Source organism: Xiphophorus maculatus, chromosome 18 (assembly GCF_002775205.1).
Source record: "Xiphophorus maculatus strain JP 163 A chromosome 18, X_maculatus-5.0-male, whole genome shotgun sequence".
NCBI classification, from domain to species: Eukaryota; Metazoa; Chordata; class Actinopteri; order Cyprinodontiformes; family Poeciliidae; genus Xiphophorus; species Xiphophorus maculatus.
This window is the reverse complement of record NC_036460.1, coordinates 10,375,925-10,392,144: the sequence shown is the minus strand read 5'-3', so window position 1 is coordinate 10,392,144 and position 16,220 is coordinate 10,375,925. Positions and strand designations below refer to the sequence as shown.

Genomic DNA, 16,220 nt, shown 5'->3' with positions numbered 1-16,220 from the left:
GACCCTAATCGTAACAATAATGCAGCTGTTTCACGTTTGGTAGAGAACCTTTTGTTGTGTCCAAGTTGACATGTAGGAGACAAATTAAATTTGTGGAAGGTGCTCTGGTCAGATAACACCACAACTGAAATGTTGGTGGAAAACTCTCAAAACACAAGAAACTGAACAAACCATCTTCATTGTGAAACATGGTGGGAGTAGCATCATGCTGTGGGGATGTTTTCTCCACCCATCAGTTAGGAAAGCTGGACAGTTATTGAAATGATGAATGGAGCTAAATGGAACCATAGAAGAAAACTTGTTTGAGGCTGCAAACGACTGGAGCGATCCTAAACCTACAGCCACAGTAGTGTGGTTAAAATCAATAACCTATTTGATTTAGTCTAGACCTAAATCAAATACAAAATTGGTGTCTGTCGAGTGTCTGTAACTGATGTTCTAGACACTCGTCATGCTCTATGACCGATGGTAAAAATTTCAGCCCCTTTATGTGCAAAGGTAGTAGCTTTATACCTGGAAAGTCATTATCAAAGTATTGACACAGGGCAAAAAATGAATGAGTTTGTTTTGGTGACTTAACTTAGATAATTGAAGTATTATTATACTCATTCATCTTTCAAGTGTTTCAGGTAGCCCTGACCATTCATGTAACTCATGTGAAAAAACACCAGTGCTTGCTGCAACATGTTTAGCATTGAAACAGCATTTTAGGCTTGAATAGTTTTGGTGATAAGCTAACTCCTTTGTTGCACAACTTGAATACAATAGTCTTTTATTGTTAATCCCCATTGGATCAGGAAAAGTGGCTTTGTCGTCCATCAAAATCATTTGCGGATGTCACTTGTGCATCTGAATTAAGGGCGTACCGGAAACGCAAAACATATGTTCCAGCTCAGAATTTTTGTAGGTAAGAAAGCGGAAAAAAAGAAGCAATTATGTTAATATTTTTAACACATTAAAATCGATGTAATTAATCAATCGAAATTAAAGTGATGAAGTCAGACCCTAGTTTACTTGTAATGGTGAACAAAATTAAAATATTAGAACCTTGTATTTGACACATGTTGCTCCGTCAGATGAAATCCAATGAGACACTAAAATTTTTGCTTGCAACATAAAAAACCTGAAGGTCACATGAATGCTTTTGCAAGCTTGGTAGCAGTAATCTAACCAAATGTGTTGCAGTACTTCCAGCACAGGGTAGAAGTATTAACATAATATACATAGCTGTAAACAGTATGGCAATATCAGTTTTTAGTCTGAACACAAGTTCAGTTTGTACTTCTTTATCTTTCTGACTGAACTCATTGCGTGCTACTTCAGCTCACCTGTGGGGGCGTTGGGGTAGAGCCACTGCGGCCCCCAGACATAATCTCCTCTGTGATGTCCTGGCCTCCTCGGTTAGGATCTCTTATTCTTATCTGTGGAGCAAAAGTAGCAAATTAAGAGCAAAGCATGGCAGGAGGAACACGTGGTAGTTTAAGGGTAAGGAGCTCCTACCCTGTAGGGTTAAGACAAGTCAGAAGAAAGTAGATGAGGAAGTTTTGAGTTTGATCAGAGTATTACAGAGTGACGCCTACAATTACCAGCCCTTTTCTGTGTCGTCTGTTCAGCTCACTCAACAAAATCCACATCTCTGTTCCCATTTTGAACAGATGAAAACCAACTCTTAAGATTGCGTCACAAATTCCTGTGTGGCTCTACTGACTGTGCTTTAAGAGTCAACAGAGAAGCAGTCTGAGACTATGAATCTAATCAACTAACTTGAAGCCAAATTGTGAAATTCCACAGCTGGTTTAAACTGGTAGAAAAAGGCATGACTATGCCAAAGGCAAAGCATAATCAGGTGTGACAACAGCAGCCTTGCATGTGCACACACAGACAAGACATACAGAGGGAACAACTAAAGTGAGTGAAAATCTGCTCACTCACACAGCACAAGCCTTTCTGCTTGGCTGCGATCTGTCGATCATGTGGTTTTTGTGAAATCTGACTCATAAAAACGAAGCTGAATGCAACCGGACAGAAACTGATCTATAAAAGTTACAACCCCGCTTCTACAACACTTTTGCTCTCTAACCTACTTTTTAATGAAAGTGCAGCAATGTTTACCCAACACTACTGACCTTTACTTGGTCCGGTTTTGTTTGCAAGTCCTTCCCAGAAGCAGTACAAACCCTGGTGGGCCTCTCATCCCAGGGCTGGAGTAGCAGCTCCTGCTGGCTTCATGCTGGACTTTCAACTCCACAAAGCAGGGTGGGGGTTGGACACAAAGTAGTTTTGCCTTGGTTTCACTCGCATAACACACTGCCAGACAAACAGTCCAGCAGAATAGAACCGCATTGAGCCAGGCCTGACTGTCTGTAAGCTAGCTAGCAGCCTGATCAGCCCTCTGTCCTGAGCTGAACAGAACAGGGAGGGAAAAAAGGGAGAAAGAGACTGGCCTTGTAGAGCTATGGAGCTGGAATGTGCACCCCCGCCCACAAAGACTCACACACAGATAAAAGAGGCCTGAGAGAGGAGGAGGGGCATGGTGCGAATGGGAGGGTTTCCAGTTTTAAAAAAAGAAAAAAGTTCACATTATCAAATCAGCAGCAGCTTGCTCAAGAAACTCCCCCCTCCATTTCTTTAACACACCAAGGCTAAAGTCACTCTTCAGATTTCAGTTTCAGCTCACGCCTTCTGGAAGCAGAGGAAACTAGAGGAGGAAGAGGGGGGATGCCACAGCGGCAGCGGAAGGCTGGAGGGGGAGGAGACCAGTGGCCACGTGGACCTCAGCTATGTGCTGACATGTCCCTCGGCCCCCTCCTTTCAGGACTCTCTAAGCCAGAGCACGTCCACAGAAATTTTAAAAAAATTTCTGGAACAACTTATGCAATGCACATGGCAAATAGCGACATCTAAATAGCTACTTGTGAGTTTAATATGTCAAATATTAAAAAGGCACAAAAAGACCTGACTTCTCACGAGATCAAATTAATTCTGTCTCCTTTTTTTTTTTAATAAATACGTTTGCCACCACATATAGTAGCACAACTTTGCCAAGTCTGTTTATCCAGTCTTTTGCACAAATATTGTTCAAAGGACTTCAGCACCACCTCCATGAAACCTTTTAGGAAACTGTAGGTGTAGCTCGACAGATTCAAACTGCAGCCATCTCTCCAACAATCAAGTTAGCTCACACGCCTTTTAACATTCCTTTTATTTACCAAGACTAACGGCTGATTGGATTAACTGATAAGGATTGAATCAAATTAAATAGAGAACAGTTCTCCAGAGCCGTATCGCTCAATTCATAGACGAGACCCTTTGTAATGGAGTATCTATCAGGGTTGTCACAATAATAAATTTTCAAACTCAATGCTAAGAAAAATACTAGGCTTCACAACATTTTCTCAAGGGTTCTTTCAATGTAAGAGCATAAAATATGATTGATTACAATAGGACAATGTTTCTGCATTAGAAAGTTATCAATAAATTTCCCTCTTTAGGGAGAAAATGAGGGCTGGACTGTTACCTGTTTGACAAAACGGTTCACAAGTTCACAGTATTTTTATAACTGCTTGTCTTTAATGTGCCACAGTTTGTCTGTTAATTTGATGTCGATACAAATAAATGTTGCAACCGGGGGACAAAAAAGAATCATTCTATAATAAAATTCTGTTTCTAAACAAACATGGACCTGACACATAGATAACCTATTTTTGCAGTGTAAACAGCAACGTGGTCCATGCAGATGTCTTAAGATGCCACCCTGTGCACTTTCTGTATTTCTGGTAACTTTGTATATATTTTTTTATAAATCAACTACTGCAGCAAGGAAGATTCCTACAGGTTTCTGGGGGTTTTTTGCTCCAATTGTCATCTTCAGTTTGGATCCTCCACAGCTTGTGTTATTAGCCACATTAGCTTCAACTACTTTTATAACTGAATGAAAGAGTAATAGTGAAGTTAGCATGGGTTTGTTGCATTGCTCCATTTTTAAGTAGCCAACCAAGTCATCAGCTTACTAGCAATTTCCTGTGCTAATTCGGGCCAGAGTAGTACTAAGTGTTGCGTCGTTTTTAACTTTGCATACAGGAATTGCAGCTCGATGGGGGAGCACGAATCAACAGAGACCCATTTTGGGGCTGTCCGTGTCTATGAAGCCAGTGTTTAAACAGACGCTTCAGCTCGTATCATCTGGGAGTTTTACCACTACAATGTTGCAGATACAAGAGCTTTCCTGACATTTTTAAGTTAATTCAAACATCAGTGTCGTAGCATTATCATAGCTGGTATGTAGGAGTTTAGGACTTTTGATTCATCTCACAGTAATCATATTTACACCAGCAACAAAATAGAAAACTATATGATTTTCTACCTCTGATATAACAGCTACTTGCTGAAATAAAATGAGTAAATCATAAAATAAAAATGAATGTACAACAAGTTTGCATCTTGTTTATCTGTTTTATTGGCTTGACCGATAGATTATACACTCAAAAATGCATATTTTCCAGTTAAGTGAACCCATCATGGCAGTACCACTTCTCAGAAGCCCATTTATGTCATAACTTATGTCCATCTAAAAACCCTGAAAGCACTGAACAAATCAGAAACTGACTTTATATCAGTTTTCACAAGAAAAAGGTCATTTTAATTTTTTTTCCTGAACAACAGAATTACCATTGCAATATATGGGTGATAAGAGTGGGTGACTGAGTGCATGTAAATATTTATGTAGGGTGCCGGTTTGTGAAGTCTCCAAGCTACTCCAAGGCACATCTTCTGACTTTGTCTTCCTCGAGGGAGAAATCACCAATGAAACTTAAAAGATTATGCAATCACTGCTTTCATATTGTGTGGACATTGGGTCATGTATTAATTTTTGATTTTAGTGTTCAACATAAAATTTCATTCCTATTGGTCAATTTTCAGCTGCACCCTCGGCATCTGTCTTTTACATATTCCTATACATTTCTTTACTTCACACATGTAAATGAATAAAATGGTCATATCATTAAGGCTGCAACTAACAATTATTTTAATAATCGATTATTCTGAAGATTAATAGGATTAAAAAAAATTGACATTCTGTAGATATTTTTAATATAACCACACAAGCAGTTTTGAGGAGTTTTTGAAAAACATTAAAAGATGGCAACAATTAAAATCTTTTTTTAAATAAACATTTTCTTGCCTAAAATGCAACAAAAATATTCCTTTAGTATTCCTTTAGTGTACACTTGATAATTTGTATCAAAGAATGCATCTGCAGCTAAAAAAATAATTCTAACATGTGCAAAGATAAGCCTTGTCTGCTTGAATAATAGTAATCGAAAAGCAAAAGGTGCTTTAAGAGGTATTTTTTAACAGAATTTGAACCAGGTGAAGACATCTATGTCACTCAGGAGTTCTGAGGAAAACATATTTAACACTATACTCCAAAACAGACCTAATTTTGGGTCCTGCAGCACTTCTGCTAACAAGACCAATCTAAGCACATGCTATACAATAACCAATATAGGCATATTGCATATCTATTAATGGGCAAAAGCTCATCTAAATGATAACAAAATTTTCTACCTAAACAACACCCAGCTCAAACACCAAGCATTAAAAAAAAAAACATAATTAGGCGCAAATTAGATGCTAACGATTCACACCTGGTAAACCAGTGCAACAAGGTCCTGCCCACAAAAACTACCAATCAGATTAAAACCCAGACTCTGCTGTTTCCAACATTACCAGAATCACCATGCTATGTGCAAAACTCACTGAACCAGCAGCCAAAGAAGACAAAAAAACTGCTAATTTTGTAGCTAATTTCACTGAGCTAAAAACATAAATTCAGTCCGACCTTTTTTGTGTCACGGTCATAATCCATGTTAGAGTAAATATTTCCACTCAGGGACTGTAATCCATTGTCCTTGTGTCACACTGATGTGATTTCTCACTATTTTAAACTTTTCTGTCTCCATGGACACCGCCTACATATTCAAACACTTCCTTTGTTAGAGCACAGCTGGAGCTTTAGCTCTTTTGTGATTGGTGAATGATGTTGCTATAGGATTTTGTAATCCCCCTGATTCTGTTGGCTGTTAGATGTGTCAATCACCCAAATCAACCAATGGGCTGCAGAAGATTTGCCCTGTAGGTTTGGTTTACCAACTCAGTGCTCAATGCTTTTGTAACCAGAGTACCCAGGACTGTGCTTTTCAGTAGTAATTCACTCTTATATTGTTTTAAAAAAATCACTGTTATTAATTGCAAATAATATTTATAGCAAGACATAGGTTGGGGGGAAAAAATAAATAACTAAAAAAGAGAGAAATTTGTAATTGCACACATAGTGCCAAAATGTCCAAAAATGGCACATTTGGAATGTTTGGCTGGAATTTTATCGATCAATACCATTCTAAAATGTCTATGCTTAATTTTTTGGAATGAAATTGGTCCAGTAAGTGGTCAGAACCTGTATTGTGAATTGCTAAAGGTTCTGGGTTTCCACTGCATGCTTTTAAGGAAAATCCACATTACGTAATGTATTTTATTAGAATTTACTATTTTTATTTTTTTCACTGTGTTCCATATGTATTTGTTCTTTCTCAGTAATACAAATGTTGATTTTTAGACCTGTAGAGTATTCTCTGGAATATTATCTTTATTTTGATACCTGAACCACTCAAAAACACCTTGTAGTTCCTGATATATATGGAATTCATTTTGGGGGTGTCACTTTTGAGAACTCCCCAAAAAATCTCCAAAAAATGAGGCTCTGTTAGGAAGAGGACAATGCAAAATGTATACATTTTCCACAGTTATGGTTTAATTACCACTCTTTGTTCTTTCAGCAAATGGCCTCTTTGAGTCTGCATATTCCAGTCAATTTATCAACTACTAAATTAACTGATAATTTCAATAATCAATTCATCACTTCAGCCCCAATTGTCAAGACTAGTAAAAATGATAATACCTATAAGGTTTAACAACATGTTTGTGAAGTTACAGCTACCACACAAAATATACTGAGAGTGATTCCATTACTTTTTTTGGGGCCAAAAATCATATCTTAACATATGTGCATCAGTTGCATTAATATGCAACATTTGCATTAATACATATTGTTAATCCACATACTTTATTCACCTGTATCTTTTTATTCAATAACCACTGCAATTTATTCAGAGATGACGACAGTGATACGAGTGTAAAGCATATTACTATCACGATTCTGGAAGTTTCTCATGAGTATGAAAGACACATCATGATCATACAATTGCCCTAAAGGAGTTACTGAAGCTTCAGAGTTAGATGGATAAAGCTGATCATTCCAAGTAAACTGAAGAAAAACCTTTCAATTTAATGATCAAGCCTGAAATATAATTATTATTATTAACCAAAGGGGAATTCTGTAATGATATAATTTGATTTTCTAGGAAATGAGTATCAGGATGAAGTTAATCAGGTACCGCAGAGACTAAAAGTCACAATGCTGCAGTTTACAGTGAGGTATGTTTTGTGTTACAGACCACTAACGCTACCTGTTTGCGTTCCCGTTTGGTGGTGATGTGTTGAGAAGGCTGAGGCGGTGCTTGTTGTTGTTGGGGGGCCGGGTTCATAATGACAGGCGCTGCCTGCACAGAGGGAGGGAACTGGGCCTGTGCAGGGTAGTAAGTCCCTGTTGTGGATAAAACAGAAAGAAGAATGTAAACCAACACAAACTGACCTAATGTTACAAGAGTAAAACAAGGATTTGATCCACACAGTATGTGCAGAAACAGTTCCTCTCTCTGTGTTTATAAGCTGCTAGAGAAGTTCAAACCTTTCCTGTTCTTTGTATCTTTAAGGAACTGAGAGAAGGTTCATTGAAAACACTTAAATTCTGTCTCTCCCCCCCCCCCCAAAAAAAAGAAAACGAAGAAAAAAACCAGAACATTTACGTCAATTTAAATTGACATTGAGGACGCTTTGGACTTAAAACCAAAAACGATACTATCCGAAAGTACAGTGCACCTGGACAATATTCCCAGCACTTCACTTTTCTTTCCCACTTTTTATAATGTTAAAGCCTTATTCCTAAATGAATCAAATACATTTTTCCTCAAAACCCTAAACACAACACCCCTTAGTGACAAGAAAAAGGTTGTTAAAATGCATGAAAATACTGTATATCAAAGATAAATACTATGAAATCATATGAACATACGTATTCACAGCCTTTGCGGATTACTTTGTTGATGCACCTTTGGCAGTAAAACAACCTTATTGAACATGATGCCATAAGCTTAGCATCCATCTTTGGGCAGTCTGGCCCATTTCTTTTTGCAGAACCTCCCCAGGTCCTTCAGGTTGGATGGAAACAGTTGATGAATGGGCACTTTCAAGTCTTCCTCAAGATGGTAAATCAGATTCATATCTCTGTTCTTACTGGCCAGTACAAGGACATTCACAGAGTTAGCCTGAAGCTACTCCTTTGGTGTCTTGGCTTAATGCTCCGGGGTATCGCCCTGCAGACAAATGAACAGCCCAGTACAAGGTTGGGAGCACCTTAGAGCATGTTTTAATTCAAAATACCAGTGAACTGCAGAGATGCAAGAACTCTTCTCTCCACAAAGCAGGGAGGTGGCCAGATTCTTGGTCACCTTGATGACTAAGATTCAGTTTTAGGAAGTCTTGGTGGTCCCAGTCTTCTTCCATTTAGCTGATGGAAGTCAGCAGACATATCTATCCATCCCCTTAATAGAAAGGTGTTTGTCTATAATAGTCCACCAATTTATTACATATATTCTTATGGTAAGGCTTTAAATATAAAAGCTGCAACAAACAAGAATAGCAACAGGATAGAAAAGTTTGAGTGAATTAAAAAAATGGATGAATCCATCAATGAAAACATGCAGGAAAGGAGGGAAGAAAAGATGGATGGAGTGAAGGGAAAAAAATGAAAATACCAAAAAATGAAAGAAAAAAGGAAGGATGAAAGGAAAAAAAACAAAATAAACAATTAAAACATACTTTAAATAACAGAAGATGGAAAAAAGAAGGAAGGTAAGAGACAAAAAGTGGGAAAAGGAAGTAAAGAAAGAATCAAATACAAAATATAAATATAAAATATGTATGTATATTTTTCCGTAGATATATAGGCCAGGAAAGTAATTAAATTCAATGCAACACTCCTCTATATTTTGGGTCCATATGTAATAACCTGGACAGAGCACACAGTGGGAAAACAGACAATGATTCAGCAGTCCCTCACTGCTCTGCACAGCTGACCCTCCGTGTTTAAGGCGAGCTATAAGTATCACATTCAGGAAACCTATTTAGAAAACTCTTGCCTGTGAAGCACATTTACCTCCAACCCTCCCCAAAGGTTCCCACAAGTTGAAAAACCCTCAACAAACCCCACAACACAAGGCAAACTGCTCAATACCAAACACAGCCATACGGCCATTAGGAGGCATTACCTGGCCTTTTCTCTGGCTTCCGACAGTCCAGCCTCAGAGCGAGAAAAGCAAACTTTAAATCAAAGAGGCCATTCTTCAGGCACAGCAACAGCTAGCTGCCACTCAGTCTCCCTACCCTCCAGCGTGCATTTCAGTCTAACTAACATTACTGAGTCTGCATTGTTGACGAGGAGCAGCACAGCCTAAATATAGTCAAAACCCACACAGTCTCGCGGACGAGTCTGCGCAGGAGAAGGAAAGAAAGTGCAAGAGAGACGTGGCCCATTTACCAGAGGGCGCCAAAAGGTAGAATGACACGATTCTTGGACAGCGTCCGTAAACCATAAAAAAGAAGAGACTGGAGCCCTGACTCTCATTCTACTGAAGCTTGAATGAGTGGCTCTGTGGGGGAACGAGATGGGGGATAAGACCTACCCTGAGAGACCTCAGAGTCCTGCTGCTGCTGCGAACCACGGTTCCCCATGTGGAACTCCGACTGAATGCAAAACAGTGTACAAAGAGGGGAAAAAGAGGGGGGTTCTCCTCAAACCCCCTCTCTAAACTTCCTCCAGTTCACTCTACAGGTTCCCTCTCAGACTGATTTCTTCTACTGTTCAGTCCATCCTCCTACAGACAGAGTTGGTTTCTGATTAGCTCCTCCCACTGACCTTCCTAATTCCTCCCTCCCCACCTTCTCCCCCTCTAGGTCCAAAGACTCCCGTACCTCTACACCATGAATGTGTCATCTGATCAGCTGTAGTGACGACATGAAAGCCAACTACACGGGCTGGGCCTCGGGGTGGAGGGGACCTGCTTATCAAACCACTCTTGGAAGGAGGGAGAGTTAAAAATAGCTAAAGCCACGTAAGATCACTCCACTTTTTCTTTTCTTTTTTACAAAGGTTTTTCTTCATTTAAACTTCGGGTATTTAGGTTGGTGTCCTCTTGACTGGTGGGGTGAACACCATAGTAAGATAGAAAAAAAATAGACCAAGGCCTTCAGGCTAAAGATTGAACCTCTGCTAAACTGGCCTCTAGACAATTTGAAACTTTATAAACGTCATATCAGGCTTCAAAAAAGTTAAACAAAAAGCAAGTTAAAATTAGTTTTGAAGGTAGTAAAAAGTGACTTTTGTACATCACAAGTAAACCAAAATGTGACTTAATAACATAACTGCCAGGCAACCAGAAACAGACACCAACAGCAGCCCAATTAATGAACTATATTACCTTCAGGCGTTATGAAAATGCTGTATATAACATAAACTTAAAAGAAAATTGACTTTGCATCATATCCATATTGGATGCCTTGAAATTAATCTCTGTCTTCCAATCCTTTCCCATACATTCTCCTTTCAGAATGTTATTACAAGACTGCTACTCCATAATGCTGTTTAGGGACATTGTAGTTTGTATAATAAGCTAAGCAGACTTGCAGTTTCACCAGGTGTTTGCTAATAGCTGCTGGCACTAGTCTGGAGGAGCCTAGTAGAGGAATTGTGGGGGAGGGGTGCTCTATTAGAGGGAAGACTGCAGTCTTACCCAAGACTCCTCCAAGGAGGAGAACTGGGTAACTAGGCGGGACTTTGCGAGACCAGGAATTTGTGCAACTCTGAATGGTTGTCATGGGAGATTAAGGGAATCCTCAAATATAAAAAATATGAAAGCAACATTCCAGGTATGTTTTTTTATGAGGGAATAACATTATAGCTTACAAAGCTCAAAAAATTCAATTTTACACAATGCCCCCTTTAATACCTCAGACTAAAAGGCTAGGCAAGGAAGAATGGTCCCAAATTCCAGTGATAAACCGTTACAGTTTACCTTTCAGGCGGAGCTATATTGCACCTTTTAGGTGCCATTAGTTTCTATTCAGGCAGAATAGAAACTAATGGAACACAATATAAGTCATTTAATTTTCTAATTAAACCAATCCTCAAACCTGTTCAGATTTGTGCTCAAAGACACATTCACTTTCTGAATGTGTCTTTGGGCACATTCAGAAAGTGGAAATTTTAAGGCTTTTTAATTGTATGCATACAAAGTTTGACTTGTAATTGTTTATCTTAAGCTGATTATAAGTATATACAATATCTCAGTAATGTTGCATTCCATAAACATTCTACATTCATATCATTATTAGAGCAGTTCTGTGGATTGTGAGCAGTCAGATTCAGTCACTGCAGCTTCAAAGGTTAGGCCACGATTAGATCATGTGAAATGAAGAGCAAAGAGCAGGACAGTGAGTGATAGGAGGGAAGCCATTTCTACAGGTCTGCATTCACCGCTCTGCTGATGGACTAGTTTCACAAAGACAACACATACCTCGAATGCCTGGCAGTGAGGGGTCAGCAAGTTTGCTGCAAGGCATTATCACTTTCTGTGCTGCATTGACACCCAGTCACCTCTAGATGGTGGGATAGCACAGCAGCAAAGCCTGTATAGCAGGCATGTCCAAAGTCCGGCCCGGGGGCCAATCACGGCCCGCGGTCAGATTTCATACGGCCCGCAGCTTCGGTTTTATAATGTATTATTTATGGTCCGCCTGCACTGTGAAACAGAATAAATAAATCATAAAACTTGAAACTGTAATTCCTCCTTTCACCAAATGGTGGCAGCACCACTTTAATACTATCAGTCTCTGCCTCCGTGCAGCGAACCCCTCTCCACTCATTTCTGCCATGGCCACTGCAAAGAAAACAAGTTTACAGTGAGGGCCGCCGCTTTCAAGAGAGATGGGAATTACAATACTTCTTTTCTGAAAATCAAGGCAATTGTGCTTGTCTAATTTGTGAGACGGTTGCCTTGTTTAAGGATTTCAACGTAAAGAGACACTACCAGACTAAACATGCTAACACATACAACAAGCTAACAGGAAGTGACCGTGCTGAAAAACTGAAGCAGCTCCAAGCTGCACTGGCATCACAACAGCGATTCTTCACGCGGGTCTGTGAGTCAAAAGAAAATACCACCAAAGTAAGCTACGAAGTGGCCATGTTAATAGCTAAACATGGCAAACCTTCTACTGAAGGTACTTTTATCAAAGACTGTGTTATGAAAATGGTGGAGAACATTTTGCCCTGAGAAGAAGCAAGAATTTGAGAAAAATGTTTGCCTGGCAGTAACAGTGTGGCACTGAGAGTTGAGGACATGAAACTGAGCATTTTGAACGGTAACGTCTGTCACTATCAGCAGTGAAGAGCCAAAAGAACATTTATGCACTTGGATTTATGGCACTTATTTTTATTAAACTCTTGAGTAAGATTTGGTTATGAACCTGTAGATATAGTAAATGACGAGCAAAATTCACTTGTTTTAAGATTTAATAATAACAGACAACTTTGCATTACTTATAACTCCTGTTTAAAATGTTCTTGAGGCAAAGATATTTTTAAACTCATGTAAATTTAAGGTATTTCATACAGTTTGTTCAATGTTATCTGACTCTCCAGATATGAATGAAAGGCAGAATTTGGGTTTTTAGAGTTATTCTCATTTGCCTGAGTGGCTTATATTTGTTTTTTTGTCATTTGAAAAATAAAGATAATTGTGACAATGAAAATTAAGTATTTGCATGAAACTTTTGTAGTTAAAAAATGTCCAGGGCGTGCCGTGGTGGCGTAGGGCGACCCGTATTTGGAGGCCTTGAGTCCTCGACGCGGCCGTCGCGGGTTCGATTCCCGGACCCGATGACATTTGCCGCATGTCTTCCCCCCTCTCCTTCCCTGTTTCCTGTCAGCCCACTGTCACATAAGGGACACTAGAGCCCACAAAAGACCCCCTGGAGGGGTAAAAAAAAAAAATCAAAAAATGTCCGAACAAACTATTGGCCCCCGGGCATCTTCACTTGATCAAATCTGGCCCTCTTTGCAAAAAGTTTGGACACCCCTGCTGTATAGCTACAGTGCCTTGCAAAAGTCTTCCTGACCTACAAATTAGGATTTTATAAGATAGTTCAAAACAAAGAAGTGCTTCTGTGAAGTAGAAGGAAAATGCTACATGTTTATTCTACATTCTGTATAAACAAAACCAAGTTATTTGTGGTATGCATTTTTATTCAACCCCCCTTTTGTTGCAATTACAGCTGCAACTCTTTTGGAGCATTTTTTTTTACTATCGGTTTAAAGCAGAAGTCAATGTTTTGTTAGGTTTGATGGATCCATTTCCAGAAGATGGACTGAACATATCCTGCCAAAACTGGCAAAGAATGCAGAAATAAATCAATGGTTTGATAAAGTAATTAATATATCAAATAATGCATCCAAAACCCTTACAAAATAAGGGCTTTCCCCAACTTATTTATTTATACAGTGTGTTACCAGTGTGTCACCTAATATTTTCATCATTTAGCAGTATTTGACATAACTCTTATTTTCCATTTCCAAACATATTGTTTAGTTCATTTTTGTTAATCTATTTTCTGTGTTAATAAGACACAATCTACATCAACTTACACATACTCCTTAACCTGAAGTGTTTTAATCAAGGTACCCCCAGTGACATGTTTGTACGGCAGTCGAGGCCCAGAGCAGAGCCTCTTACCATAAGTACCATATTCAGCAGGGCTGGTGCCTGTGTAGAAACCTGGGGTTCCAGTTGGGACCGAGTATTGCGGCGTGGCCACATATGTTGGAGATCGGTACTGTAAAAAAAAAAAAACAACAAAAAAAACCCCCAGTAAGATCAAAGAAAAGCATTTGCACGGTATCACTTTCAATGTTGTGAAAATTAAAACTGCATCTGATTACCTGTCCTATGAAATATGGGCCTTGTGGTGAGCTGGGGAACTGCAACTGTTGTTGGGGGATCATCATCATCTGGGAGCCAGGGCCCGCCTGGTAAACATGGGTGGGTGTCACAGCCCGGGGTGTAGTGCTGGCTGGGATGCCCCGAGGCCCGCTGCTGGGAGGCAGGCTGCCCCTGTTGGTGTAGTAGGGCTGCAAATGGAATATAGGTGTGCAGGATGAGAAAGGGTGCAACAGTGGAAGGAATGTCAGCAAGAAGAACCTGGGCAACTACAAAAAAGTGTGAAGAGAATAAAAAAAAGAAATGAAAAACACAAAATCTTTTGTTGTCATTGAAAAACAAAAAATAACTGTGTGTCATAGACAAGAGAAGCTAACATGTGCAGCTAGGCTAACAGTTTGTGTATAAATGTATGGCCAGAATCCAACTGGAAACATATTGGCCCCACCTGTCAGCAGGGATAAAGCAGCTAATACGAGTTCATTCAGAGCCTCCTCATTGACATTCTGCTGCAGGCCTGGAAGCTAACAAACTGACACCAAGCCAATCATGCAAACCCCTGCCAACTATTACACACACATCCTCAACATGAAAACGGGGGGGGAAAGAGATGAAATCCAGTTACCTGTAGCGACCTGAAGCTTCCCTTCAGCAGCACAAACAGATCAAACACAGAAACACGGCAAACAGAAGGAGTCAGAAGGTGAAAGAAAGAGGATTGAAAAACAGAAAGCATCAATCAGAGCAGAGGAACGGCCCTTTCTGAGGCAAGCAGCGAGCTAACAAAGAACATGCAGAGAACACAATGAACAGTGGATCGCAGTAAACCAAGAGCTCAAAAGAATCCAGGCACTTTAGAAGATGAAGATGGATACTATTTAAAACTTTTTTAGAACTAATAACCAGTGGTTACCCTTTGACAGGATTTTTATACAGTAAAACTTCAGTGAAAACCAGTAAAACAAACATTTGATTTCAAACTGCCTATTTCAATAAGATGCTGAAGTAGAGTCTGACCACAGTACAGAGTAGTTTTAGTGCATTTTTATACATGCATTAAAATGAATACTAAAAATGAATACAAAAAATGGCTTGTTACTGTGAACTTTCTTTCAAAGAATGAATTCAAATGCTTTTGAAACAGCTTTCTTCTGTCAACTGGAGACTGTTTTAGTTCTTTACTTCCTCAAGTTTGCATATTTCCCCGAGTTGTCCAGAGGTGATGCGTCAACAGCTCAGGTCGTGGCGTTTTTAATGAATCACCTGTAGACTACCTAATGAGAAGTCAATCTCTTCGCTGAAGCAGACAGCAGTCAAAACAATGTCAGTCTGGAAAGCCTGGGAGGAATTTTAATGAGGGAATCAAACAAACAGCTTCTTATTGTGATAAAATAACTGATCAAAATATAACATTACATATAACATTCTACTGGAAATTACTGCCACAAGTAATTCTATTAGATTTAGTAAAAAAAAAATTATTTGCCATTATTTAAAACAAAACTGTGAGGATATGTTCTCCAGCTGTGACTCGTTTCATCAGTCTAATTTAAACAGGGACCTTTAAATCAGCTTGATTCCATCCTACTATCACTTGTAAATAATACATCAAGATACCTGAACCCTTCCGCATAAGACAGACTGACCCCATGGAGTGAGTAGTCCTCCTGTTATTAGATAAGCATGAGGTCAGACTTAGAGGAGCTAATTATTATCCCGGCAGCTTCCCATTCAGCTGCAAACTGCTCCAGAAATGGACGATGAAAGACCCAGCTTTCAGCTTCAAGGCGCAAACAAAACCACATCATCTGCACAAAGCTCATTTGAGACCCAAAGTAAACACACTTGTCTCCATGCCTACACCTGGAGATCCGGTCCATGAACATCTCATACACAATGGGGGACAAAGAGCAGTTTCCCAAACTTTGACCTTAAAAGGCTCACACTTTGAGCTTTTTAGACTATACTGAGCATCCCATAGTTGTCTAGGGTGATGTTGTTTTAAGTCTTCTCCAGTTCAAAACGTGGACCAAACCAAAAGGTTTAGTT

At 39.4% G+C, this 16,220-nt stretch overlaps 1 protein-coding gene across 7 annotated transcripts in view; it reads right to left on the bottom strand.

The window, feature by feature from the left end:
- eif4g1 (eukaryotic translation initiation factor 4 gamma 1) overlaps positions 1–16,220 on the bottom strand; it is a 37,245-nt gene that overhangs the window by 12,775 nt on the left and 8,250 nt on the right. For 2 of the 7 annotated variants that reach the window (XM_023350838.1, XM_023350839.1), the window contains exons 6-10: positions 14,797–14,817; positions 14,174–14,362; positions 13,968–14,067; positions 7,527–7,663; positions 1,329–1,421 (exon numbers count right to left, since the gene is read on the bottom strand). In XM_023350838.1, the coding sequence (XP_023206606.1) occupies positions 1,329–1,421; positions 7,527–7,663; positions 13,968–14,067; positions 14,174–14,362; positions 14,797–14,817 (540 nt within the window). Of the gene's footprint in view, positions 1–1,328; positions 1,422–7,526; positions 7,664–9,446; positions 9,567–9,860; positions 9,994–13,967; positions 14,068–14,173; positions 14,363–14,796; positions 14,818–16,220 lie in introns of those variants that run through there. The other 5 variants (XM_023350841.1, XM_023350842.1, XM_023350840.1 and 2 more) reach the window with 4 other exon arrangements.